Genomic DNA, 27,086 nt, shown 5'->3' with positions numbered 1-27,086 from the left:
AACCCACTGAGACAATCTGTGATTGTTGTGACCCTTTTGCAACCATTACTCGACGCCAATACTGTTGCACCTGGGAGCGATGGCGCTTCGCCCGGTCTGTCTTGCATTTTTAGAATGATATTTCACGAGGACGCGATGAGCCATTTGATAATATGTACAACTTTCTTCAAATGATTCAGAATGCGATGAGTTTTCCTTAGCCACTTCTGTGGTCGGGTAGTAATGATTAAGCGACTTGCAAAGCTGCTTTGCCTCGCGGCCTGCTGACGTGTGGGGGTGGTGGTGTTGCAGTGTGGGCATGTCGGCGCTGGCGGCGCTGGTGGTGCTGGCGCTGGTGGCGCTGGTCGTGGTGGCGGCGTGCCGCGTGCTGGGCCTGTGGACGTGGCTGGCCGCCTGGGTGGCCTCCCCCAGGGAGGAGAAGGTGGCGCTCACCCGCGTTGACGGGCACTACGACGCCAACGGCGTGCTCGTGAGTACCCTCCATGTGTGCTGACGCCGAGTGTTCATAACATTAACATCGTGACCCGTTTTCTTACAGTCCACAAAGCCTCTACGTACACTGCCGAGTAAAAAAGTTGGTACAACCTTTTCGAGGTTTCCAATTCACTCAAAATTTATTGCTGCAACATTGCATATGGGTCACATGAAATGATTACATTTACAGATGTTCATTTCCTCTTCCCTCTCTGGCCAACAACGGTTCTGAACCATCAGACATCGACTCACGCTGAAACGCCTATATTTGTACAAGTTGTAGCCTACAAGGGCGGCAATGCAGGCATTGACTCTGGCATTCAGTCGATCGTTCAGATGGCGAATACCGTCCTGGGATACGTTGTACCACACCTGTTTGTATGGCATCGCCTCCTTCCCCCCTCTGTCTTTCCATCTCTTTCTCCCCACCCCTTTGTCCAACTCCTACCCCTCCTTCTATCGTTCTCCTCCTCCCTCTCTCTCTCTCTCTCTCTCTCTCTCTCTATCTATCTATCTATCTATCTATCTGTCTATCTATCTCTCTCTCTCTCTCTCCATCTCTTCCTACCCTCTCTCTGTTCATATCCTCCTTCGCCCTCTCTATGTTCATTTCCTCTTCCTTCTCTGTCCAACACCTCTTTTCTCAACATATAGTTAATATCCACGTGATTGTTATTAGTATTATATGAAGTAAATCGATTAAGAACTTTTCGAGATTTTTGCTGTCAGTGTTTGTCCATTATATCTTATTAGTATTATTTGAAATAAACCGATCACGAACTTTTCAGAATTTTTCGTTTTGATGTTTGTCTATTATGTCTTATACATATTTTTAAAAAAGTCTGTGGTCATAAAAATTTTATTAGAATATCGTGTAAAAATTTTAAGTAAATCGCTAAAGAACTATTCGATATCTTCGCTCACGGCCTCTCCTCCTTGTATATTACATATATATTTATATACAATATATATTTAAACAATTTGTAGCCTACGTCCGTACGAATGTTTATTAGTGTATCGTATAAAAATTGGAAGTAAGCTGGTCAAAAACATTTCAAGATTTTTGGTAACAACGTTGTACTACAACGTGTTCTTACACACACGTATTTATATATATATAAATATAAATATATATATATATATATATATATATATATATATATATATATATATATGATGTAATGTAACTCAGATATCAGCATGACATATTAGATTATCGTGTAAAAATTTCAAGTAAATCGATTACGGATTTTCCGAGATTCTTGCTAAAAACTTTTCCCATTTATTTCGTGAACGGTTACACATATCGCAAGTCGATTTTCGGCAAATGTTACAGCGTCTAAGGGCACGTATTCGTTTATTTGATTCATGTTTTAGAGCTGGTATCAACGGAGATATTGATGCAAATACGTTTTTTTTTAAATGGAACCGTATACTTTTTATAACTGCATTCCGTATCTCTCGAGAAGACAATTACAGTGATATACTGTTTGTTAATGTCGACGTTGATACACGTCGTACAAAAATTGGAGGATGTCCTGGAATGTAAGAGCACGGAGGCTGGAAACGGCATTTGTGGTGCAAACACCGGCAAGCAGGCGTCTCGGACGAAGTTGCGTACTTGTATGTACAACGTAAGATCGGTCTGCGCTAAGAGAATAAAGCTTTATTTCCCATTGAACCAACTTACGACCTAGATGCAGGTTCACCTACGAATGTTGTACGAGTATATGGAAATACGACATAGGCTAGAAGGGCTTAGGAAAACTATTTCACATTTGTGTATCCTCACATATTTGCGTGAGCTGAAACAGAGAAATCAATTGAACATTCTTCAAAAACAAAGAGGTCTTATACGTTACAAAAGGCAACTACTGTGTTAAGTATCTAAATGTTAGAAGAAGATTTGACCTGTCTTTTCCTGTAGGTGTGTGTGTGCTTCTTACAGGTAAAATACTATCGGACAACTGTTGCTATCTACACCGCTCTTAATTATGTCATATGGGATGCATTCGTTGAACTAAACATTTTATTAAAAATACTTTGGTGACCAACAGTACGCTGCAAAATAAATATTCTTCTTAAAGTAACATCATTTCATGATGAACATAAGCAAGTAATGACAGCGTTGCCAACTACGTGCAGTACATGCTGTCGATTATTTGACACTGCAACGCAGTAAACGAAATAAACGCTTTACTAACTGGTAACCGCCCAAATCACATGACATAAATTTTGTCTCCAAAACAAATAACTTTATCCTTTATTTGAGCCTGTGTTCAAACTGTTAACCATGGACTAAAGGCACTTTTGCAATCGCCGTTCGAAAGAACGGTGAACAGATGTAATTACAGTGGATAATATGGTAGAGCGTGCACTGGCGATTCGACGACACACAATTTTTGGAATTAGTTGGTGCTTTGTCATAGAATGTATCTTTGAGTACTCCACAAAAAAAGAAATAAAGAGGAGTCAAATCGGGGGGCCTCGTAGGGCATTTTATGACAAAATTTCGTCGTATCCAACGTCCAGAACAGTTCTCATTTGGTGTTTGCGTTGCAACACGGGACCAGTTAGCTGAACAACCGTCGTGTTGCAGCCACATACACTACCGCATATCGAGAACCGTCCGAAAGTGTGCGTACGAGAGATGAAGTAAGACCCCACAATGTAATTTCCTACGATGCCGCACCATACGTTTACGCTCCACGGCAGTTGTTGCACCTGACGAAGCCAGTGTGGATTTTCGGCTGCCCAGCAGTGCATGTTATGCAAATCTACATTAGTGTAGTTAGTAAACGTTGCTTCATCGGTAAAGAGCACACGTCATAAAAACGTAGCATCGTTTCGCAATTGCTCACGGGAAAATCGACAAAATTCTGTTCGACGTCCGAAACCACGGTCGTCGAGTGCCTGATGCAGTGACAGATGATAGGGATGGAAATTATGTCGATGCAGGACGCGAATAACATACGGCTGGATGTAACCACATCAAAACTTTAGGATCGGAAATGGACGGAAAAAATTAATTTCAAATCAAGCAGCGAAAAAATTGAGCAAATGAGGAGGAAAAATTAAAAAGAGGAAAAATTAGAACGCCGAATTGTTTTCAAAAGCATACTGAACAATTACTTAATAATTCTTTACTTACTTTTACAAAAGTAAAAACATTGCATCTACCTACCTCAAAACTAAAGCAGCCGCTACTGAGTACGAAACGGAAACAAACACGACTTTGATTCATCTCTGTCCAGCGCTGGAGCGGGGCTCGTGGGTTGGATTGCGATCGTGTTGCGACTTGGTACCATACCTCCCTCAGTACCTATTTTTGTCTCTGCAGATCATTTGTCAAGTGTCAGTTGTATTGAGTGGTTCTGTTACTGTTTTTAGTTCTCTTGTTATGTGCAGTGGATAATCGATCACGTATTCACAAGCTAGGTTTTGTAATTCTCTTTCAACATATTTGAAAGGAGTAAGATATTAGTGCAATTCACCATAACCGTAGATAAAAATGAGTTGGTCTCTGTCTGTAAATCCTTCTCTAAGTGTCCGATATTCGACAAAAAAAAAGGTGAAATGAAAATTTACTGTACACAAGAAGGAATATTCCAAGTCCAGTACTTTTGCTTGACGAAACAGTCTAATGAAAAAAATGTGCTTATCAAAAGATTCTTTTTTCTTTTTCTTGGGGTTTAATGACCAACGTTCAGCATCTCAGTGGGCTATAAGCAATCTCCCGTCCCTACTTTAGAGCCACTTATTCCAGTGAAGGGAAATGACAATCGCCTTCGTATAAACACAACATCCATGCCTATCTGGGATTAGAACCCGGGCCCATCCCCGACGAATGATCAGAAGCCAATCGCTTAAACCACTGCACCGTCTCGGCGGCTAATAAAAGAAAACGTAAACAAGGTGTCATTTATTTATTTAATCGCAAGAAAGTGGATGCTGGAAAAGATAAGATTTTTCCTCATTCTAAAAATATTTCAGTTAAAACAGAAAACAAATAACATTACGATTATGCAGATGACCTAATTTAATGCTTAGGCATGTCTCGCATCACCTATAGCGTAATTCCTAAATTCAAGGAAAAATTTATTAGCACCGGAAAATAGTCCCACACCATTATCAATCCATTTTCTTGCGATTAAATAAAATAAGAGATAAACGCCGAATTTGGTTGCACTGATATATTCATTTGAGTTCTTGTTTAAAATGTTCAGCGCATTATTCTCGCCGGCCGTGGTGCGGTTCTTGGCGCTACAGTCTAGAACCGCGAGACCGCTACGGCCGCAGGTTCGAATCCAGCCTCGGGCATGGATGTGTGTGATGTCCTTAGGCTAGTTAGGTTTAAGTAGTTCTGAGCTCTAGGGGACTGATGACCTCAGAAGTTAAGTCCTATAGTGCTCAGAGCCATTTGAACCATTTGAGCATTATTCCCATTCAAGTTATTTTCCTAAATTTCAGAAATGGAGGACAAAAAAATAAGTAACTGAGGACAGTTTTAAACGGATGAAGGACAAAGGATGAAAATCGAGGACTGTCCACAGAAATGAGGATGTGTCGCCATCTTAGTTTAATGATTAAAAGGATAATAGGAGATTTTCATTGTTGTGCCGTTGGATATCGTTGGTAGCGAGGGAAGGGGGACGGGGAGATATGGGAGAGACCGATAGTAGTAAAAAAGAGCGGATTCCTTCTTCAGTTCTCGCCTACGGCGGCAAAACACCTACCAACGTACATGCATACTGACGCTGTACGTGTGTACGCCACTGAGAAGTGGTAGACAAACAAACAGTCTGCACTCTGCGAACACGACTCAGGGCTGCCCTCATCACTCATGCTCCAACAAACGAGCTGGCCGTTACCAAAGGCGCTCCAGCGGACCATGTGTTCTCTGCCTCGTCTGCAGGCCGACTCCACACAGAGAGCACCCACCAGCCAACGTTGCTGCACTTCCATCTCGGCCGCTGGTAATAGCCCGTACCTGAGCACTCACGGCGAAGCTTTCCAACGTTGACACCCAGAGATGTACTGGCACGGCTTAGCTGTGCCATTTCATTTTGGCTCCTGTGATGGTTTGCTGTGGTGAGATTCAATGTGTACCATGTCTGCAGATATGGATCTCCAAATAAACAGAAAATTGTTATCACATAACTTTATTTTAGTGGCGATAATTAAAAATGTGTGACTACACTTCACAATGAAATATTGTTCAGTTTTTACAGTATGACATTTACACGTTGAAGCATTCCTCGCTCGGAATACTTCCACAAGATTACGAGTAGATGTAATTAAACTATGGTTATTTGAACAAGTAAACTTCTAACACGAAGTCTGCTGTTTCTGATGCAGTACAACGAAATAAATTAAATGTTCTCTACTAATTCTTCTTAGTAATGCGAAGGAAAAGCTCGTCTGAAACTATTGCTCTTTAACGAAACTTTCTTGGCCAAAGAAAAGTCTATCTTCAAAACAAAGCACATATTCAAAGTTCTATCTCACGTTCAGCGTGACTTACCCACGGCATAGGACACCAGGGCTCGGAGCACAGGTCGCTGGAGCGTAGCCGTCCGGGTGGCGAAGGCGACGTACTATCCGAGGGGGTATCTAAGACAGAACTGCTCTGTGCGGGCACAAATACACGCGCGGCGGAAGGTTACAATTTTCCTGTTGGCTAACGAAGTTGCGGTGGATGCAGCAAGAGGTGCATGTCTGCAGGGACTCCTGTTGCTATCTTCTGCGCTCTCTGGTTGGTTTCCGGGAGGTTCTCTGGAGGCTGAGCCGGATCAGCCTGGACGCAGGGGTTGACCTGACGACAACCAGTTACGTATAGACGCGTTGCGGGCTGCCGGCGTCGTAGGCGAGGACGAGAGAGACGTCACACATCACTTCAGAAATCCAAATAAAATATTTACTTAATGTACAAATTTACAGACATATTATTCACTTAATTGATCACATCTACTGTAACGTACAAGGAGACGAAATGGTTTCCAGTGTATGAATTTTGAGGGCACTCTTCAACAATATGCCTGACAGTATGTCTTGAAAAGCTGCAGGTGCACTCTGCAGTGGTAACTTTCCCCATCCGTATAATAGGTCACTCCACAGTGGTAGTCTTCCCCAAAATGTATAAAATGTCACAGTTTCACCCACGGTTAGTCTGGATCCTGTTGAGTGTACTCCATTTGCTACACGGCAGATAAAGTTCCCACGGTTTGTTGTTGAGTTGTAGAAAGCTATGGAACTGTGGGGGAGTGTAATTATATCATTCTTATGCCCAAGATTTGCGGAGGTTAATGTTATGGTCCACTATGTTCTCAGTGGGTGATGTCTGGAGTGGAGTCTGCTGATTCGGGTAGCAGGTATATGCTCATGAATCTCAGTTGATGGTTGTTGCAGATTTTCTTATATTCCGTAAAAAGGATATTCTTTCTTAATAGGTTACGTGGTGGAATATAGCTGAGGGCGGGTAACCGTATTACTGGAGTGAACTTCATTGTACCAATAACAATCCGCATTATTTTAACTAGTTGCACATTTTCCGATTCTGTGTGGCTACTGCTTCCCCAGACAGGGCTGCAATGTTCTGCCGCTAAGCAGACGAGGCTAGCGGCAGATTACCGTAAGGTCGAAGCTGTACAAGTTGTAGTATTTGTTAGATGCTATTTAAATGACAGTGTTCCGTCAAATGTAACTCCAAGGTACCAGGGATATTTGTTATGGATCAAACTATTACCTTAGAAATATATATCCAGTCGACAATTGTCTAGGATGTTACTCTGATGAAATCAAGTGGATTTTTTTGTTACGGTTCAGCTGAAGTCATTTACGAAAATATTGTCCCGTTATATTTAGGTCTTCAATTAAAGTGTTGTTCTATTAATTTAGTTTTAAAATAAAGGAAAACATTTCTTCGCTAATGTTAATTATCAGAAGCCAAATACAGAAAATTGAAAAATCCGTCAAATGTTTTATGAAATAATTTATCTAAAACTAAGAAATGAAACATATTAGAGAAACATTTGACACACTTTACTTGTTGTTCAAGATTTCGACCTTCATTCAATGGCCCTAATCTATTTTATTTCTTATCTTTAGACAAGTCATTTCACAAAACGTTTGACCAATTATTTCTTTTCTATTTTTCTTTTATTCTTAAGTTTTATTTAGAAAACGTGGTCTTCTTGACACCTCACTTGGGTTCCTATCGTCTGCTGTTCTCGAAATGTCCTGAATATAGTATGTGATTGGAAGGAAGCCATTTTCTAAGGCAAATATCGCACTAATGCAAATTCGTGAAGTACTTCCGTTTTCCCTCAAATCACAAATAACGTTTTTCTTACTTACCCTGGTTACTTTGAAGTTTTTTTTCCAAAACTAAACCTCACGCCGGTCAATTTGTCTATTTCCTACTCTTCGTCTGGCTACGAAAATTCGGTTCAAATGGCTCTGAGCACTATGGGGCTTAACCTCTGAGGTCATCAGTCCCCTGGAACTTAGAACTACTTAAACCTAACTAACCTAAGGAAATCACACACATCCATGCCCGAGGCAGGTTTCGAACCTGCGACTGTAGCAGGCGCGCGGTTCCGGACTGAAGCGCCTAGAACCGCTCGGCCACAGCGGCCAGCAAAAATTCGCCCAGACAGTCATTTTGTAAGCTTTCTTCAAATGAATAGTTAAATTTGTCTTAATTACCCTAATTACTTTAAAGAAATTATTATTTTTTGCAAAAGTTGACCTCAAAGTATCTAGTTTGTACCCTATTTGTCCATTTCCTATTATTCGTTTGGCTAAGCAATACGACAAAAAATGCATTGTGTGTGCTACAGGGAGTCTTCTTTTCACTCCGCTCAAACATTTGACGAACAATACAGCCCTCTTCTAATCAGTTCCACACGTTTGCGTCCCGCAAAGTTAAGGATAGCGGTTACTCTGCTACAGCCTCTGAGAACTTAGCCGCTACCCTTTGAGAGTGCTCTGCGGTCAGACTGAAACAAGGTGGCGTAACGAAGGCAGCTTTGCGAAACAGATAGTGGGCCTTAATTGCCAGAGCACTACGTCACCGAGTGTCGTCGCCTGGCAACAGCTGCGCAGCGTCGCCGTGGCGCAACAGAGAGACGGGCGAAGGCGAGCTGGCGGCGTCGAGGAGGCGGGGCTTCATCTGCGGCGTCGAGAGTTCTCCTGGCGCGCCACTTGCCAGCCGGCCCGCCTCGCCCTGGCGCGCTTTTCGACGTCGCCAGCAATTAACGCGCCTCCCGCCACCGGAGGATTAAAACAGACGCTCTGCTCCCCCAGTCGGTTCTGTCTCTGCCGCACTTAAATGTTTCTCGTTCTCGCGCCGCCTGCACTTGGCGAAATTAGTGCCGCCCGTGCCATTAATCTGGTGATGCGCGCGAAATTCCCTCCTACCGCTGCACAATGGTGAGCCACGACGGACGAGTAATCTACGACAGAAGGAGATTCCACGATAGTGGCTGTAGAATTATTTGTAAATCACACATCAAAGAAAGCGCAAAAAGTGTACTGATTAAAATGTCAATGCGTTCGAAAACTCGGCAGTACGAGTGGTTCGCTCTATTGCGACTCTATGTACGCGGTGCCATTAAAACTGCATCACCACGACGACGGCGTGAAACCAGTATTAAATTGCCATGAAGGATAGATACTACATATAAACGTAGGCTTCCGTGGCCATCGTAACTGCCAATGAAATTTTTCAGTGTATGTGACCGCATGGTCCGTAGTCTGTTTGCAACAATGGCCAAAACGTTGGAGAATTATACATATTGACAACGCGGTACTTACACTACCGATCAACAGTTTTCGATCACCCATGAGGAAAACTATATACTTATTTTAGTGTACAAATACGCTGTATAAACTAAATAGAACAATAAAATAGGTTTTTTTTTCTTTCTTTCACTTACACTGGACAAGAAGAGAATAGAAGCTTTCGAAATGTGGTGCTACAGAAGAATGCTGAAGATTAGATGGGTAGATCACATAACTAATGAGGAGGTACTGAATAGAATTGGGGAGAAGAGCAGCTTCTGGCACAACTTGACTAGAAGAAGGGACCGGTTGGTAGGACATCTTCTGAGGCATCAAGGGATCACAAATTTAGCATTGGAGGGCAGCTTGGAGGGTAAAAATTGTAGAGGGAGACCAAGAGATGAATACACTAAGCAGATTCAGAAGGATGTAGGTTGTAGTAAGTACTGGGAGATGAAGAAGCTTGCACAGAATAGGGTAGCATGGAGAGCTGCATCAAACCAGTCTCAGGACTGAAGACACAACAACAACAACAACAACATCGATCAACAGTTTTCGATCGCCCATGAGGAAAACTACACACTTTATTTACTTGTATAAACTAAGTAGACCAATAAAATCAGTTTTTTCTGTAAAATAAGTTTTTTTTCTTTCTATGTCATTAAGCACAATACAGTGTGATTTAGATTTTAGCCTCTTACCTTTAGAAGCGCTGAACAAACTCTTGACATACTGGAGCCAATATTGTGTAGTATTTTTGCAGAAATTGCAGTCCAATACATGTGTAAATTATTCCGTAGGTCTTCAACATTAGATGACCTCATTTTTTGGACGTCTCTGTCAAGGTCATTCCACAAGAGTTTAATGGATTTAAATCAGGTGACTGACTTCGTCAAATCATATTCGTCAGTTTCCCACATTTCGTACCCTCTTCACAATTCGGAACCATGGATAGCCGAAAGCGTCAACGCGCTGCTTCCGAGATTCGGGGTGGCGAGCTGGCCTGAATTAAATCTGCCTCACAAATTAAGGACGGGGTCTGGTGAGCCCGCTAACTTGCGTGCGGTATGTACGAAGTGTCCCACACACAATTAACAAATACCAGGTTCATACCCAAGTTCCACCTCAGACAGAAACTAAGCAAATGTTTAGAAAATATTCTCAAACACGAACCTGAGATTTACTCTACACAGAGACAGATGGGGTACAAAAATTCTTGTGGCTAACATTGCCAATAACCCAGATAACAATATCGGTGTAATAGTGACCCAGGAAAAGACAAAGAAGATGAAGAAGAAGAAGAAGAAAAAGAGACTTACACATACCCTTCAATATGTAAAAAGGAAACGACGAACTACTTGAACAAATAAATTCTGAATAAGTACTGTAAAAACATTTACAGTCACAGTGCCCCCCCAATTTTCCATTGCTGACTGATTTTATGGGAACTATCCTGGCCCAGTGCAATAAAAACTACGTCTTTCGGAAAAGGACAAAAATCAAAGACAGCCTGGCACATTAGTTTGAATGAATTGTTCTGCAGCTTCTGTAGACCCTGTGCTCTCTGATTCATTGTTCGTCAACTCCACTGCTTACGCATCCTCCATCCATCCCACTCCTTCCCCGGGGGTGTGCATCCGGATGGTAACTTGGATGTATCAAATTTTCTAATAGAAGGATTTTCCTCCACTTGCATTCCTTATCCCATCACTCAGCAAGGACTTTCAATACATCTTTCTTGTTCCAAGTTTCGGACTAATATTTTGCAGGGAATGAAGAGGTGAATGTCACCTGACCATTACTGCATTTCAGCGTCACTACACAAAACACATGGAAGTAACGCCATCTATATTATGTTTACAAGGAAAGACTATGCAACGGGTATTAAGTCGTCGCCTTTCACTGTTGTTTGTTTGTGAGAAGATCGTGTTATGCCTTCCGTAAGAAGAAGAGACGTCTGTGGTCTTCCAGAGACGTTGCAACCTTGAAACGTACCCTTAGAAAAATTATTGAATTACTGTGCTGGTAAACCCCTTACGTTATTTGATTTTCAAACAGCTGAGCAGAACTGAACGTACTCAGACATTTCGCTCTTTACTCATTCTGTTCAACACTAAAATGACACACAATCTTTTTTGCGCAACGCAATCTGACTTTCAAAAATCCCTACAAAAATATGGCCCTGACTGACAATAACCTACACCTTTCATGAATCACTTACCTCACAAAAATCTTCGTTACTCGAACTACTGCAATACAGCGAGCCCCACTACTGCCAGCTAAATAAAAGAATTTTAACTACTGAAGTGACTAACTACTGATAGGCATAGTAAGCAAATGAAAGATTTTGATAAAGAACAAACAATGTATTTACCTTAATAGTGTTCAAAAGTCATTATATATACACTCCTGGAAATTGAAATAAGAACACCGTGAATTCATTGTCCCAGGAAGGGGAAACTTTATTGACACATTCCTGGGGTCAGATACATCACATGATCACACTGACAGAACCACAGGCACATAGACACAGGCAACAGAGCATGCACAATGTCGGCACTAGTACAGTGTATATCCACCTTTCGCAGCAATGCAGGCTGCTATTCTCCCATGGAGACGATCGTAGAGATGCTGGATGTAGTCCTGTGGAACGGCTTGCCATTCCTTTTCCACCTGGCGCCTCAGTTGGACCAGCGTTCGTGCTGGACGTGCAGACCGCGTGAGACGACGCTTCATCCAGTCCCAAACATGCTCAATGGGGGACAGATCCGGAGATCTTGCTGGCCAGGGTAGTTGACTTACACCTTCTAGAGCACGTTGGGTGGCACGGGATACATGCGGACGTGCATTGTCCTGTTGGAACAGCAAGTTCCCTTGCCGGTCTAGGAATGGTAGAACGATGGGTTCGATGACGGTTTGGATGTACCGTGCACTATTCAGTGTCCCCTCGACGATCACCAGTGGTGTACGGCCAGTGTAGGAGATCGCTCCCCACACCATGATGCCGGGTGTTGGCCCTGTGTGCCTCGGTCGTATGCAGACCTGATTGTGGCGCTCACCTGCACGGCGCCAAACACGCATACGACCATCATTGGCACCAAGGCAGAAGCGACTCTCATCGCTGAAGACGACACGTCTCCATTCGTCCCTCCATTCATGCCTGTCGCGACACCACTGGAGGTGGGCTGCACGATGTTGGGGCGTGAGCGGAAGACGGCCTAACGTGTGCGGGACCGTAGCCCAGCTTCATGGAGACGGTTGCGAATGGTCCTCGCCGATACCCCAGGAGCAACAGTGTCCCTAATTTGCTGGGAAGTGGCGGTGCGGTCCCCTACGGCACTGCGTAGGATCCTACGGTCTTGGCGTGCATCCGTGCGTCGCTGCGGTCCGGTCCCAGGTCGACGGGCACGTGCACCTTCCGCCGACCACTGGCGACAACATCGATGTACTGTGGAGACCTCACGCCCCACGTGTTGAGCAATTCGGCGGTACGTCCACCCGGCCTCCCGCATGCCCACTATACGCCCTCGCTCAAAGTCCGTCAACTGCGCATACGGTTCACGTCCACGCTGTCGCGGCATGCTACCAGTGTTAAAGACTGCGATGGAGCTCCGTATGCCACGGCAAACTGGCTGACACTGACGGCGGCGGTGCACAAATGCTGCGCAGCTAGCGCCATTCGACGGCCAACACCGCGGTTCGTGGTGTGTCCGCTGTGCCGTGCGTGTGATCATTGCTTGTACAGCCCTCTCGCAGTGTCCGGAACAAGTATGGTGGGTCTGACACACCGGTGTCAATGTGTTCTTTTTTCCATTTCCAGGAGTGTATATTATACTAGAACTGACTTGTGATTACATTTTCACGCAATTTGGGTGCATAGATCCTGAGAAATCAGTATCCAGAACAACCACCTCTGGCCGTAATAACGGCCTTGATACAACTGGGCATTCAGTCAAACAGAGCTTGGATGGCGTGTACACGTACAGCTGCCCTTGGAGCTTCAACACGATACCACAGTTCATCAAGAGTAGTAACTGGCGTATTGTGACAAGCCAGTTGCTCGGCCACCATTGGCCAGACGTTTTCAATTTGTGAGAGTTCTGGAGAATGTGCTGGCCAGGGCAGCAGTCGAACATTTTATATATCCAGAAAGGCCCGTACAGGACCTGCAACATGCAGTCGTGCATTATCCTGCTGAAATGTAGGGTTTCGCGGGGATCGAATGAAGGGTAGAGCCACGGGTCGCAAAACATCGGAAATGTAACGTCCACTGTTCAAAGTGCCGTCAATGGGAACAAGAGGTGACCGAAACGTGTAACCAATGGCACCCCATACCATCACGCCGGGTGATACGCCAGTATGGCGATGACGAATACACGCTTCCAATGTGCGTTCACCGCGATGTCGCCAAACACGGATTCGCCCATCATGATGCTGTAAACAGGACTTGGATTCATCTGAGTACTCCATCGCAGGCGCTCCTGTCTGTGATGCAGCGTCAAGGATAACTGCAGCCATGGTCACCGAGCTGATAGTCCATGCTGCTGAAAACGTCGTCGAACTGTTCGAGCATATGGTTATGTCTTGCAAACGTCCCCATCTGTTGACTCAGGGATCGAGACGTGGCTGCACGATCCGTTACAGCCATGCGCGTAAGATGGCTGTCATCTCGACTGCTAGTGGCACGAGGCCGTTGGGATCCAGCACGGCGTTCCGTATTACCATCCTGAACCCACCGGTTCCACAATCTGCTAACAGTCATTGGATCTCGATCAACGCTAGCAGCAATGTCGCGATACGATGAACCACAATCGCGATAGGCTACAATCCGACCTTTATCAAAGTCGGATACGTGATGGTAAGCATTTGTCCTCCTTACACGAGGCATCACAACAACGTTTCACCAGGCAACGCCGGTCAGCTGTTCGTTTGTGTATGAGAAATCAGTTGGAAACTTTCCTCATGTCAGCACGTTGTAGGTGTCGCCATCGGCGCCAACCTTGTGTGAATGCTCTGAAAAGCTAATCATTTGCATATCACAGCATCTTCTTCCTGCCGGTTAAATTTCGTGTCTGTAGCACGTCATCTTCGTGGTGTAGCAATTTTAATGGCCAGTAGTGTATCATGGTTGGAAAACATGTACGTCGCGGCTCGTGTTTCCTAAGGGGAACAGTGACGTTTGTATGAATGCTGTCCAACAATGACATGTTCATCTTTCTCGTGCTATCTACAGTAAACGCGGAACACTCATGGGATTCTGTGGCCAGAAAGTCTGTAGAGATAACACTGCCATCACGTAGCCTTGCTGACCTCCATAAGCAGCAAACGACATACGTATCACGTTGGGCAGCCTAGCCTACAGTAGTATCGGTAGACATTGCACCATGTGAGAGCATCAAACGTACATTGACGTCGTGTATGCCACCGAAAGAATGGCGTCGTAGTCGATTAGCGCCACCTACGGCCCATAGTCGGTTTACTGGTATATCACCTACTCTTATACCACTGTCACACGTCACAATTATTGTTGTTATTATTACTGTATCAGTCTGAAAAATATCATAAATTTCTAAATACACTACCACTCTCATGTAATGTGAGATATGTTTATACGAAGGCGTGCAGAAAAGTAATGCATGTTTTATGTGAAAATCCTTAAAGTTTTTTAAATAATAAAGTTATTAACATTCTATATCTTTATTCTTTGTGTCTACACACTTATTTCTCAACATAGTCACCCTGATGACAAACACATTTCTGCCAACGAGAAAACAGTTTCTCGGTACCGTTACTGGAGAATGTGTGACTTTGTTGACGCAGCGACAACTTCGCCTCTGCGTGCACCGGTTCATCACTATCAAAGTGAGGTCCTCGAAGGTGTTCCTTAAGTTCTGGAAACAGATGAAAATGGGGCCACGTTGTATTTGTATAGAGGATGATCGATGTCTGTGAGCCCAAGCCGTCGATTGTTGTGGAAGTCGCAGGGCTCGTGTCTGCTCTAGCATTGTCATGCTCAAGGGCAGGATGCTCCATGTAAGGAGACTCAATTACAGAACGCTGTTTCTCTAGCTCAGGTATAGTTCAGTTTACAGTGCTATATTATAGGCTACAATTCGGAGCCTTGTATCGGAAGAGGGCAGCAAATACGTAGACATGATGAAAAAGATGTAGAATGTAAATAATGGTTCTTTTGTTTTAAAAGTCCGACTGTCTTGCCGCAGTGGTAACACCTGCTCCCTTCGGATCACCGAAGTTAAGGGCTGCTGGAATTGTCTAGCACTGGAATGGGTCACCTTACGGATCTGCTGAATTCTGTTGACGAGCGGGGTGCACTCAGTTCTTGTGAGGCCAATTAAGGGGCTACTTGATTGTGATTGAGAGGTAGCGGCACCGGTCACGAAAACTGACAACGGCAGGGAGAGCGGTGTGCTGACAAAATGCCCCTCCTGAGAAAACACAGTACATAAAATTCTGTACATTACGTTGCATAACACCGTTGGTTGATATATATAGACCTTGAACAGAAGTCTGTTGCTAAAGCAGAATATTCAAAATTTCTGGGTATGCGCGTTGATGAGAAATGGAATTGGAAGAAAAACGTTGATGATTTGCTGAAACCGTTAGATTCAGCCACTTATGCTGTTATGGTTATTGCAAGTTTTGGTGATAAACGAATCAGTAAATTAGTCTACTATGCCTAGTTCCATTCACTGCTTTGACGTGGCATCATATTTTGGGGTATTCATCATTAAGAGAAAAAAATTCATTGCACAACAGCGTGTAATCACAATAATAGCTGGAGCCCACCCAAGATCATCTTGCAGACATTTATTCATGGAACTAGGGATATTCACAATACCTTCGCAATACATTTATTCACTTATGAAATTTGTTATTAATAACCGACCCCAATTCAAAAATAGTAACGAAGTACGTACTAGTCACAACACTAGAGGAAAGGATGATCTTCACTATTCTGGGTTAAATCTGACTTTGACAAAGAAAGGGGTAAATTGTGCTCACATAAAAATCTTTACTCGTTTGCCAAATAGCATTAAAAGTCTGACAGACAGGCATCCAACATTTAAAAACAAATTAAAAGTATTTCTGAATGACAACTCCTTCTACTCAATAGATGAATTTTTAGATATGAAGTAGTAACTGTAAAAAAAATTGTAAAGAAAATATGTTAAACTGACACGTTCCACATCATTACAAATATCGTATTCATCATCTATGGAACAAATATTAACGTAATGTAATGTAATGTATCCGCATCCGGTGACACCTAGGGGCTGAAGATGACAGGCGGCCGGTCGGAACCGTTGGGCCTTCAGGACTGTTCTCATGGTGTTTGTTTGTTTATTTAAAAAGCCTTAAGAGTTTTCACATAAAATTTTGGGTGCACTGCTTTTCAGGACGCCCTCGTACAGCCTGCTACAGAAAACTAGGGAACAGTGTCAAAAAAAGTCTCATTGTCATATTTGGTTAAATATTTATTGGCTTTTCATGCAGAGTCAAATTAGTTTCTTTCAACGAACGTATAGGCTGTTTGGTACTTTCGAATGTTGTTGGACGTATTATATCATGGAGACGCCACGATATCACTGAACTTCCATATACCATTATGACGATGTATGTGGTGGATCAGCACTAGTAGTTGTGTTGTCCATCTCGATAGCTGAGTGGTCTGCGTGGCTAAATACTATGCGAGGCGCTCGGGTTCGATTCCTGGCCAGGTGGGAGATATTCGTCACTAGGGGACCAGGTGTTGCGTTCCCGTCATCATTTCATCATCGTCGACACCCAAGTCGCCGAAGTGGCGCCAAATGAAATTATTAGTGCCAGGTGGTCGAACTCCCTGAAAGGGGAATCCCTGCCAAAATATCCACACGCACATTTTTGTAGTTATGTTGATTATGTAAGATGGTCGATTACCAAGATTACCTGTATTTCTCTGTAGATTTGCAGCACTGAGCAATGGTTTCCATGCGCCACTAATGGTACAGCCGCTGCCCCGGCTAGATGAGAGGGATACAATTTTCTATTTATCTGCCGTTGCCGGACACACTAATAAACGAACATACGACTATATTTGCTGAAACGATTGTCTTATTCCTTGCATCTGCCTACGGCCACTCTGCCGTCAAAGAAGGCACTGAAATCACAATGTGCAACAACAGCTTTAGCGGGAGAGCGACTGTACCGTTCGTGCTGCACGAGAGCAGACGCTGCATGCTGAAAGGAAACAGGGAAGTAACCTGAGGTATCTAACATCTAATGAAATCAGCTTCGCTACTACTGTTCCTCGATCACAGACATCGACGTAATCGCAGGTAGCGTACGGAAGATCCGTGACTATGCGGTATCTCCATTACATAATTCGGCTAACAACATACGAAATACCACACGGCTTATTAGTAACTCCCTACTATGACAACAGTGCAAGCCATTGAAAGCTGGAGGAGGCAAACAAATCTGAGTCAGCAAGAAAATGCAGGAACATTTATCGAAGAATGCCGCCGCGAAAAGTACATTATCATAACATATCACAATGTTGACACGGTTCCTTAGATCGAAAATCCCTTAATCAATGGACATGAATGTACAAGTTTCCATATGTGGGTAAAACATTAAGCGCTCGAATAAACAATGAGACGCACGAACAACACTGCGAGCAATTATTATTGGGGGGATTGGAGCACTGCTTTAGGAAGTGAGGAGCTTTGTAATGGGTAAAGGTGGGGGTGTTTTTACAGTCTACGGAGATCACTGTTTATTAGGCACTTAAGGAACGATAGGACTGGGATTAAGATTAAGATTTCGAGGGTTCAATTTCATGACGACGATGGTAAATCAAGGCTCTGACATTACATTTGGCCAGAATCATTTGTAAACCTCTCTGCAACAGATAAGAAACAGGGGACATTATAAATCCGCCTTTTGTTCTTAAACACATGTACCCAACCAAGAAATAAAAGAAACAAGGCGTATTCGAGTGAGAAACGACAGAATTTCAATTTCATACGCTATCAGTGGTATTCTAGCGAAACGTGTTAGTTTTTGTTCATGCGTCATACCATTCGATCTGTGGCGTCGCCGTCATACATTGAGAGATCCAGAAACTATAGAAATAACACTAAATTAAATATTTCAAATGTATGCCAGTAGCACGTTGCTGTTTCCGGATAAATATTCAGAGAGACAGGGAATCTTCTTTTCTTATCCATGAGGAAAAAATCGCTATTAGAAAGCTGCATTTCCTGCGATAGGTAACGTCGACATTTAAACATTTTTTGTGGTTTCTGCTCACGATGTTGCCTGCAATTGGGAACATTGTTCAATCAGACTTAGTCGTGAGTGACTTGGAAACCTGTTGTGGTCAATAAAGTTTTGCATTCGCCGTTTTTCACGTTAATAAAAGGTTCTGTTAGGTGAAACATGTTAGGTTTGTGATACAGAACTCTTTAAGAGAAGCCATGGCTTCGTAACCGCAAGTGCAACTTTGCGCTTGTGTCGATCAATGTAGGATATTTGAAGAGGGGAGAAGATGGTGTCTCGTTCCTCCCTTAAAGCTACAGTGCAAAGAGCTCTTGTGTGTTATCAAGCTTAAGAAGGCGGAGAAGCAAAACACTTGTTGAAGCTGTGCACACGAACAAACACTAGTGCCATTCTCTGCGCGTGGAGTGCACAGCGCTTAAAGTTTCAAGATGATCTGTTATGTAAAGTTCCTTGTGAGGGCCGCTTAAGTTCTTCACCGACAAATGTCTCGTCAACATACAACGGACTTTGTGAGACGTCTACAGTTTTCTGCCTGGGTTTGATGCAAACCGATAATAACGTGTAGTGAGTATTACACATCCTAGATCAAATTTCAAGGGTCAAAATCGTAAATAAAATGAATCAATACGACTCAGAAGCTATATCCAACCAGCAAACTAGTTTGCACCATTCAACAGTAATACTACAGTGTGCCTCTGTAGCTCCCTGTTTCATCTGATCAAGTCCACAGCGGTGCATTTCCAACCGTCTCTGCCAAGACTGAGTGTGTACAGTGTGAGCACTGTTTCCAGTTTAAAGACCATGCCGGGTGGAGCGTTTTCTACAAATCGTATACCTTCTGATTTTTAATTGTGTGTTTACTTAAAATCGCTCATGTTGAATCCAACTCTTTAATTATTTTTTTTATTAAACACTGACTTACAGAATTTTCCCTGACAGAGACAAGTTAAATTTAACCTATTCCTTTATTTCCTACAATACACAAGCCCAACGCAATCTGAATGCTATACATTGATAACATGAGTTCCAACAATTAACATAAAAGAATGGCCCTGAATTGCAAGAAATCCTAACAATAACACAAATCCAAAAAATATGAAATTAAAGAAATATGAAGCTACCTCCAACTCTCTTAATTGCCTAAACTGATTTCAGTCACGAATCCCTATAGTGGAAACCCCATTCTTTTTCATAAGTCACTTACCTCACAGAAAATCTTCATAACACGAACTACAGCAAGTAGCAACAACAGCTAGCTAAAAAAAGGTTCTAACTACTACAGACTCTAACTACTAGGTGACATATGGTTAGCAAAAGAAAGATTTTGTTGAAGAGCAAACAATGTATTTAGAATTTTACCTTATTCATGTGACATCCAGTTCCATAAATTATACAGTTTTCAATCATTCCACTGCCCAAACATTATCATCAACATCAATCATCATACATCTTCTTGCATATTTTGTTAAAACACGTCATTTCATCTCACTCTACAATGCATGTCCTACCAACACAGAGTCTTCACTAAGAAAATCATGTCCATACACTTCCCTATCCACTCCATAATTGCTAGTCCGTCCAACCACAGAATCTTTTGCCGAAGGCGCAGAGCGCTGTCAGCGATATTAACACAGTCTGTATCGCTGCCAACATACAAGCAGGTTACTTACAATGTTGAACGAAGGTTCACATCCCTGTTGGCTACATAGATTTAGTTTCTATGAGGTTTCCTTAAAATAACTGAGGCCAATGGTGGAACGGTACCTCTAAAAAGCCAAGAACCGATTTTGCGTCACACCTATCTCCAATCGGAAAGATTACTCCTTCTCTAACGATCATTACGTCGTCGTGTTAAGACTGGCGTGCGCTTGGCAACTCTTCTAACAGACGGATGACCGACACATAAACTACATGGTGAGCTGTACCATACTACTGAACTAACAACGCAATAAAGTGAAGCAGCTATTGCTAATGAAAATGTGTACGGGAAACCAACTTTTTGTTGTTGTTGTGTCTTCTGTCCGACTACTGGTTTGATGTAGTTCTCCATGCTACTCTATCCTGTGCAAACCTCTTTATCTCCGAATAACTACTTCAACCTATACCGGCCATCCCGATTTAGGTTTTCAGTGATTTCCCTAAATCGCTTTAGCAAATGCCTGGATGGTTCCTTTGAAAGGGCACGGACGACTTCCGCCCCTAATCCGATAGGACCGATGACCTCGCTGTTCGGTCCCTCCCCCAAATCAACCAGTCAACGAATCAACCTATACCCATCTGAACATGGTCTCCCTCTACTCTTTTAACCTCCACCCCCTTCGCCCCACTTTCCTCCATATCAAATTGACGATTCCTTCATGGCTCAGGTTTCAGCTTGTCAAGCGATCCCTTCCTTTAGACAAGCTGTGCTACAAATTCTTTTTTCACCAATTCGATTTACTTCGTCTTCATTAGTTAATCAATCTCTCCATCTAATCTTCAGAATTCTTCTGTAGCACTAAATTTCAGAAGCTGCTATTCTCTTCTTGTCTGAACAGATTATCGTCAACTTTTCTCTTCCAGAAAAGGGTACACTCCAGACAAATACCTTTAGAAAAGACTTTCTAACATTTACACTTATATTAGATGTTAACGAACTCCTCCATTCCAGAAATGTTTTTGACGCTATAGCTAGTCAACTATCCTTTCCACCTCCGCTTTTGTCAACTGCTTTGCAACCCAAATATCCAAACTCATCTGCCACTTTTAGTGTCTCATTTCCTATTCTAATTGGTACGGTATCACCTGGTTTAATTCGACTACATTCCATTATCTTTTACCTACTTTTGTTGATGTTTATCTTACAACTATTCTTCAAGACACTATCCATTCAATTAAACTACTCTTGAAGTCCTCTGTTGTTCCTGATAGAATCACAATGTCATCGGAAAACCTTAAAGTTTTCATTACTTCTTCCTGAACATCAATTCTCTTTCGAAATTTCTCTTTGGTTTCCTTTCCTGCTTCCTCAGCGTACAGAATTAATAACATTAAGGATGGCTACAACCTTGCCCCATCCCTTTTCAAACACTGTATCGCATTGACGCCCCTGGACTCGTATGACTGCCGTCTGGTTTCTGTACAACTTGTAAATAGGCTTGCCCTCCCTATATTTTATCTCCGCTACGCGCGGAATGTCAATATTGTCAAATTTTTACTCTTTAAATCCGCAGATGCTATAGACGTACCTTTCATTAACCCATCTTCTAACGTAAGTCGCAGGGTAAGTATTGCCTCGCATGCTCCTACAACTCTCCAGAACCCAAACTGATGTTCAAAAATGGTTCAAATGGCTCTGAGCACTATGGGACTTAACATCTGTGGTCATCAGTCCCCTAGAACTTAGAACTACTTAAACCTAACTAACCTAAGGACATCACACACATCCATGCCCGAGGCAGGATTCGAACCTGCGACCGTAGCAGTTGCGCGGTTCCGGACTGAGCGCCTTAACCGCGAGACCACCGCGGCCGGCAACTGATGTTCCCCTGTATCGACTGCTATCAGTTTTTCCACCTTCTTGTAAATATTTTGTATCTATATTTTTCAAGGATGACTTTCTAAACTGCTAGTTCGGTACTGTTCACACCTGTCAGCACCTGCCTTTTTGAAACTGGAACTATTACACTCTCAATGAAGTATGAGCGTATTTCGGGTGTCTCATATATCTTACGCACTAGGGAGAATAATTTTGTCATGGCTTGCCCTTCAAAGAGTCTCAGTAGTGGTGAGAGAATGTCGTCTACTCCAAGGGTTTTGTTGCGACTTTGGTCGTTCAATGCTCTGTCAAATTCGTCTCACAGTATCGTGTCTCCCAACACATCTTCGTCTACTTCCTCTTCCCTTTCTATAACATTGCCTTCAGGTTCATTTCCCTTATATAGCGCTTCTAGACATTTCTTCCATCTTTCAGCTTTCCCTTTTCTGTATAAAGTCTGACAACTGAGCCTTTGATATTCATACAACTTCTTCCGTTTTCCCACATGTCTCTCTAATTTTCCTATAGGCGGCATCTACCTTTCTCATTGTCGCGTATGGTTCCACTTCTTTACATTTCTCGTCTAGTCAGTTCTGCTTTGCCATTTCGCAGCCGTTTTACAGTACTAAAATCGTCTGGACATGTCTGTGAAGTCCATAACACTCTTGATCAGGAGTTCAATTTTCCAATACATATGTTGCTTTAGAATCTCGCGGAATTTACAAACTGCGATTTAAAAACATTCTAGAAAATGCTCTCGTGGTTCAGAAAACTTAATTTGTCTAAAACGAGATGCGGCCGCCTAACTTTGCTAGCTTGTGTCATCGTCTTATTAACGCAATATGGGTCTCGTAATGGACGTCAGTGTACCGTGCACCATTTTTGGTTCCTGCGTATCGGTTTGAATGAAACTGTAGTGCGGAGACACAGAAATGCACCAATCTCACAGCTAAGTAAGCCTAACAGTTTAATCTGACCGCAGGTAAGATAGAGAATATTATGAAGGAACAGTGTGCCTTCCCCGTAGACACAATGAAAATTAAATGAAGTGTGAGTTTAAATGATTTGGTCATAAATTTGACACGTGAAATATGATCATTCGCAACAGTTCGGTTACACTATTTGAAACACACACCAGTGGAAATAACAATGGTTAAAAATAAATCACTTGCGAATATCTTGCGAATATCGTGGAGCATCGAACATCGCTAATTTTTTTGACAGCCCTCTGCAAGTACACAAAGCGGTCTCGTGCTCTCGCGCAATCTACACTCGTCTTCAGAAAAAACAGAACACCTTGAACGACTAGAGATACGACGCTCTTATTCGCAGGACATATACATTAGTATGTTCTGCAGAAATAATTAGCATTTCAGTCATCTCAGGGCACATGTGTCATGTTGCCTAAAAGGCACATGGTCCGCCATGGGCCCTGATAACTTGTTCCATGCATGATGGCACCGGCACGTATAATGCGCGAATGGCGTCCTGTGGTATAGCAAACCATGCTGCATTCACCTGATTCCAAAGTTCATCTGTGGCGATTGGCACTGGATCACAGCACTGCACCCGTCGTTTCACAATCTCCCACACATTTTCGATTGGCGACAAGTCTGGTGATCTGGCAGAAAAGGCTGACATCCTGCGACACCAAGAAGGTACGTGTTCGTGCAGCAACATGTGGTCGTGCATTGTCTTGCTGAAAAATGGTATCTGGGGTGTTGTGCAGAAAGGGTATGGCTAAAGGTCGCAGAACGTGACTCACGCACGTCACCCTGGTCGCAGTGCCCTGGACGTGCACTAACTGTGATTTTTGGTTGTACTCAATGGCATCCCATACCATAAGGCCTTGAGCTGGAGCTGTATATCTTGTGCGAATGCAGTCACTGTGATGCCGCTCCCCCTGTCTGCGGCGAATCAAAATGTGCCCATCATTATCAAACAAACAGATACTGAATTGGTCTGAAAACACTATCTTATGCCGCTCCTGTCCCCAGTGACGTCTAGCATGTTTCTACACATTCGTCAATGGTAGGCAGAGAAGTTGTCGTCGCGCACGTAACCCATGCCATAATAAATGGCGTATGACTGTCACCCGTGATAGTGTACGGTGTGTTCCACTGATGCGCCAGAGCCTAGGAGGACGCAGATCTGTCCTGCAATGCCAATGGGGTGAGGTGCCGATCTTATTTGATGTGTGTGTGTGGGGGGGGGGGGGGGGGAGGGGGGTCCGCGTGGTGCGACCTGACCCATCTCGTCGTGTTCCACGGCCTTCCGTGAACCATTCTGCATATATCTGTTCCGCTGTCGGAACACTTCGTCTCACACGAGGAGCAATTTCCCAGGTGGATGCATCACATCCTCTCAAGCCAATAATGCGCTCTCTTTCATACTCACTGATTTGACGTTACGGTTCGCGCATACGTCTGCGAGGCATCCTGCACGTCTGCTAAAGTCACACTGATACATTGCCTTTGGTCTATAGCGACAACGAAAACCGCGGGCACATTTTACCGGTAGGCGCCGTTTCGCCGCCAATCGATGTTGACCTTGAACCCGCGGGCCGACATGGTTCAGATACCTTTTTCAGAACACACTAATGTACGTGTCTGTGAATATGAACATCCTATCTCTAGTCGTTTAAGGTGTTCTGTTATGTGTTTCCGTGTATGTTATATGCTCCAGCGCATTTTTGTTTTCGATTATCTCGAAGATCTCTACACTAACAAACCATTGTCTAGTATCATGTTGTATATGTTTTCTCCTGTGAAAAGTAGGAAGGACAGGACCAATGGAAATCTGACCCGTACTTAGTATAAAGAAGTGCCGCTCGTTGTTAGTTGTAGCCTGCTCACTCGAGTAGCGTAAACGCAGGCCTTGGTAGAAGTCAGATTGATGTACACGGCAGCAGTGTAACGATATTCTATGTCTAACGTCACTCACCAGTAGAACGTCCATCACGTTGTCATAGTGAGGAGGATAGTGCACTTGCTATAAGTAAAGATTTCTACTTCCTGTTACATAAAAAACGAAATCTATTATGTTTACCCGTATTCTCACATTGGATGTGAAAATGTTGATCGTTGTACAAACGCCAAATATGCAAACAATAGTGTGCAGGCCCCTATTTTGCTACAGTGATGGAGCTTAATGTTTAAGCAAGCTTTTCACCAAGTTTGAGAGCAACGGAAGGGTTCTAAAACTTACTAGCAGACAAAACTGTATCCCGTAACGCTACTCGAACCTGGAATCTGAGTCCAGATACGGCACACAGATTTAATATGCCTGGTAGTTCCAAATCAGCGCACATTCAGCTGCAGAGTGAACTGTATGGACTTTTTTTATAATCGCCGTGAAGCGCGATGAACATTTTTTGGGCAAAAGAAGCTCCCACGTAGAAGCTGTTATATTTCACTCCAAATATTGTCGATAGGGTTCAGTTCGTAGATCCTCCATTGGTCTCCGTAGCGAAGTATCGCAGTCACTCGTCAAAAGTTGCAGATCGGTCCCACAAGTATTGCTACCCGTCTTCTCCGATTACAACATAGAATAGCAGTAAGAATTGTTCCAGGAGGAATCCCAACCAAGAGTTAGCCTATTCTGACAGATAGTGCTAGCAGTTCAGAAAAATCAGCCTCAGGAGGCTGAAGGATACTGCTGCCGACGTGATGCTACTTCCGCGGTCTGTAGTCGAGGCGTTGGAAACACCCAAGTTTCCGATTCAACAGTAGCCTTTCAACGACTATCGTACCTTTCGCTTGCCTGACACCAGAACATTCATCTAGTCAATCAACCGATTTTGAATTCGAAGACGTCTGCTGTGCTGTCTCCGAGAAATGGTTGCTGCGAAGCCGGTCAGAAGGTTATACGGACTCAAGAAGAACCTCCTTCTCTCATCAGCAACCCACCAGATGTACTTATGCTGTATCTTGCGTGTTTAGCTTCTCCGCTAGAGATACCCCTTTCCAGTCACTAACTGCAGTTTACTTTGTTCGTAGGTTTCCTTTAATCGCCTTTCAGGCCGTTTATTGTCTTTCACTTACATGATATTACATTTCTTTGACCTCCTTGTTTTGACTGGTCATTAAAGTTGTTGGGTACTACATTAGCTAGTTATCCACCCTAAGTTCTATCGCGTGACTCAGAACTGAAAATCGTTGTTATTCTCCTCAGCTTTTCCTTCACTGCACTTCTAGTTCTCTGTTCCTTCTGCTGTCTCCGTAGTCGGTTATGTAATACTTTAATGTAAGCATTGGCTGCCAGCAATGGGCCCATTGATATTTTCTTTTTAAAATTGGTATTCTTACACAAATTTTTCGTTTCATAACCTAGCAACAGGAAGATACTCAGATACATCTTGAAGCATGTATTGCTTTTGTTTTGTAGGACATTATTAATTGTAGTCCTCCTTGAACTTCATGCCTCTTTCAGCCAGATAGTTAACATCGTTCAGGTCAATAACAAGTTCGTTAGCAAAACAAGCTGTACAGATCGCAATCAATTTCTTATTTTTATTTCTTGGTGATCTATTTCGGTCTATAAGACAATCCTCAAATTAGAGGGTCGGGACGACATGAGGAGCCGATGAACGGATTCACTGCAGTACGTGACAGGTACCAGTCGGTACTACGCAGAATTAAAAATTTAAAAAAAATATTGCTATCTGGACTGGTTTTTATTAAAATAGTAACGATCGTTGTCGCCCCACAATAACGTCAAAAATATTACTTGCAGAATCTATCTCGCGAAAATTATCACTCAAATTAAGTCTGGTAAAAAATAGGCTTACTTAATTATAAATAAACTGTCCAATCCCATTACTGATCAGCTGATCTTTCTGCTTCATGATGCTTTGACCATTTTCGTTGTTGATCAGAAGATTAATTAGCATCAAAGACTACCAATGTAACTGAACAGAGGTCACGTACCCAGAACTGGTTTTTCAGTTTTTGTAAATCCACACAAGAAAAATCACACTAGACAGTCAGAGATTTATAAAGTTTAGAAAGAATACTGAGATCCTAATATT

The 27,086-nt window shown here is 43.1% G+C and overlaps 1 protein-coding gene across 1 annotated transcript in view; it reads left to right on the top strand.

The window, feature by feature from the left end:
* Nucleotides 1-328: 328 nt before the first annotated feature.
* The window catches only part of LOC124788752 (synaptotagmin-12-like), a gene marked incomplete at its 5' end in the record, with an annotated part of 103,812 nt that continues 77,054 nt past the window's right edge, over nt 329-27,086 (top strand). The window contains 2 exons of the mRNA XM_047256034.1: nt 329-469; nt 8,537-8,704. Of these exons, the coding sequence (XP_047111990.1) occupies nt 329-469; nt 8,537-8,704 (309 nt within the window). The remainder of the gene's footprint in view (nt 470-8,536; nt 8,705-27,086) is intronic.

The sequence above is a fragment of the Schistocerca piceifrons genome, chromosome 3, assembly GCF_021461385.2.
Source record: "Schistocerca piceifrons isolate TAMUIC-IGC-003096 chromosome 3, iqSchPice1.1, whole genome shotgun sequence".
In the NCBI taxonomy this organism is placed as follows: Eukaryota; Metazoa; Arthropoda; class Insecta; order Orthoptera; family Acrididae; genus Schistocerca; species Schistocerca piceifrons.
This window is presented reverse-complemented; position numbering and strand designations above follow the sequence as displayed.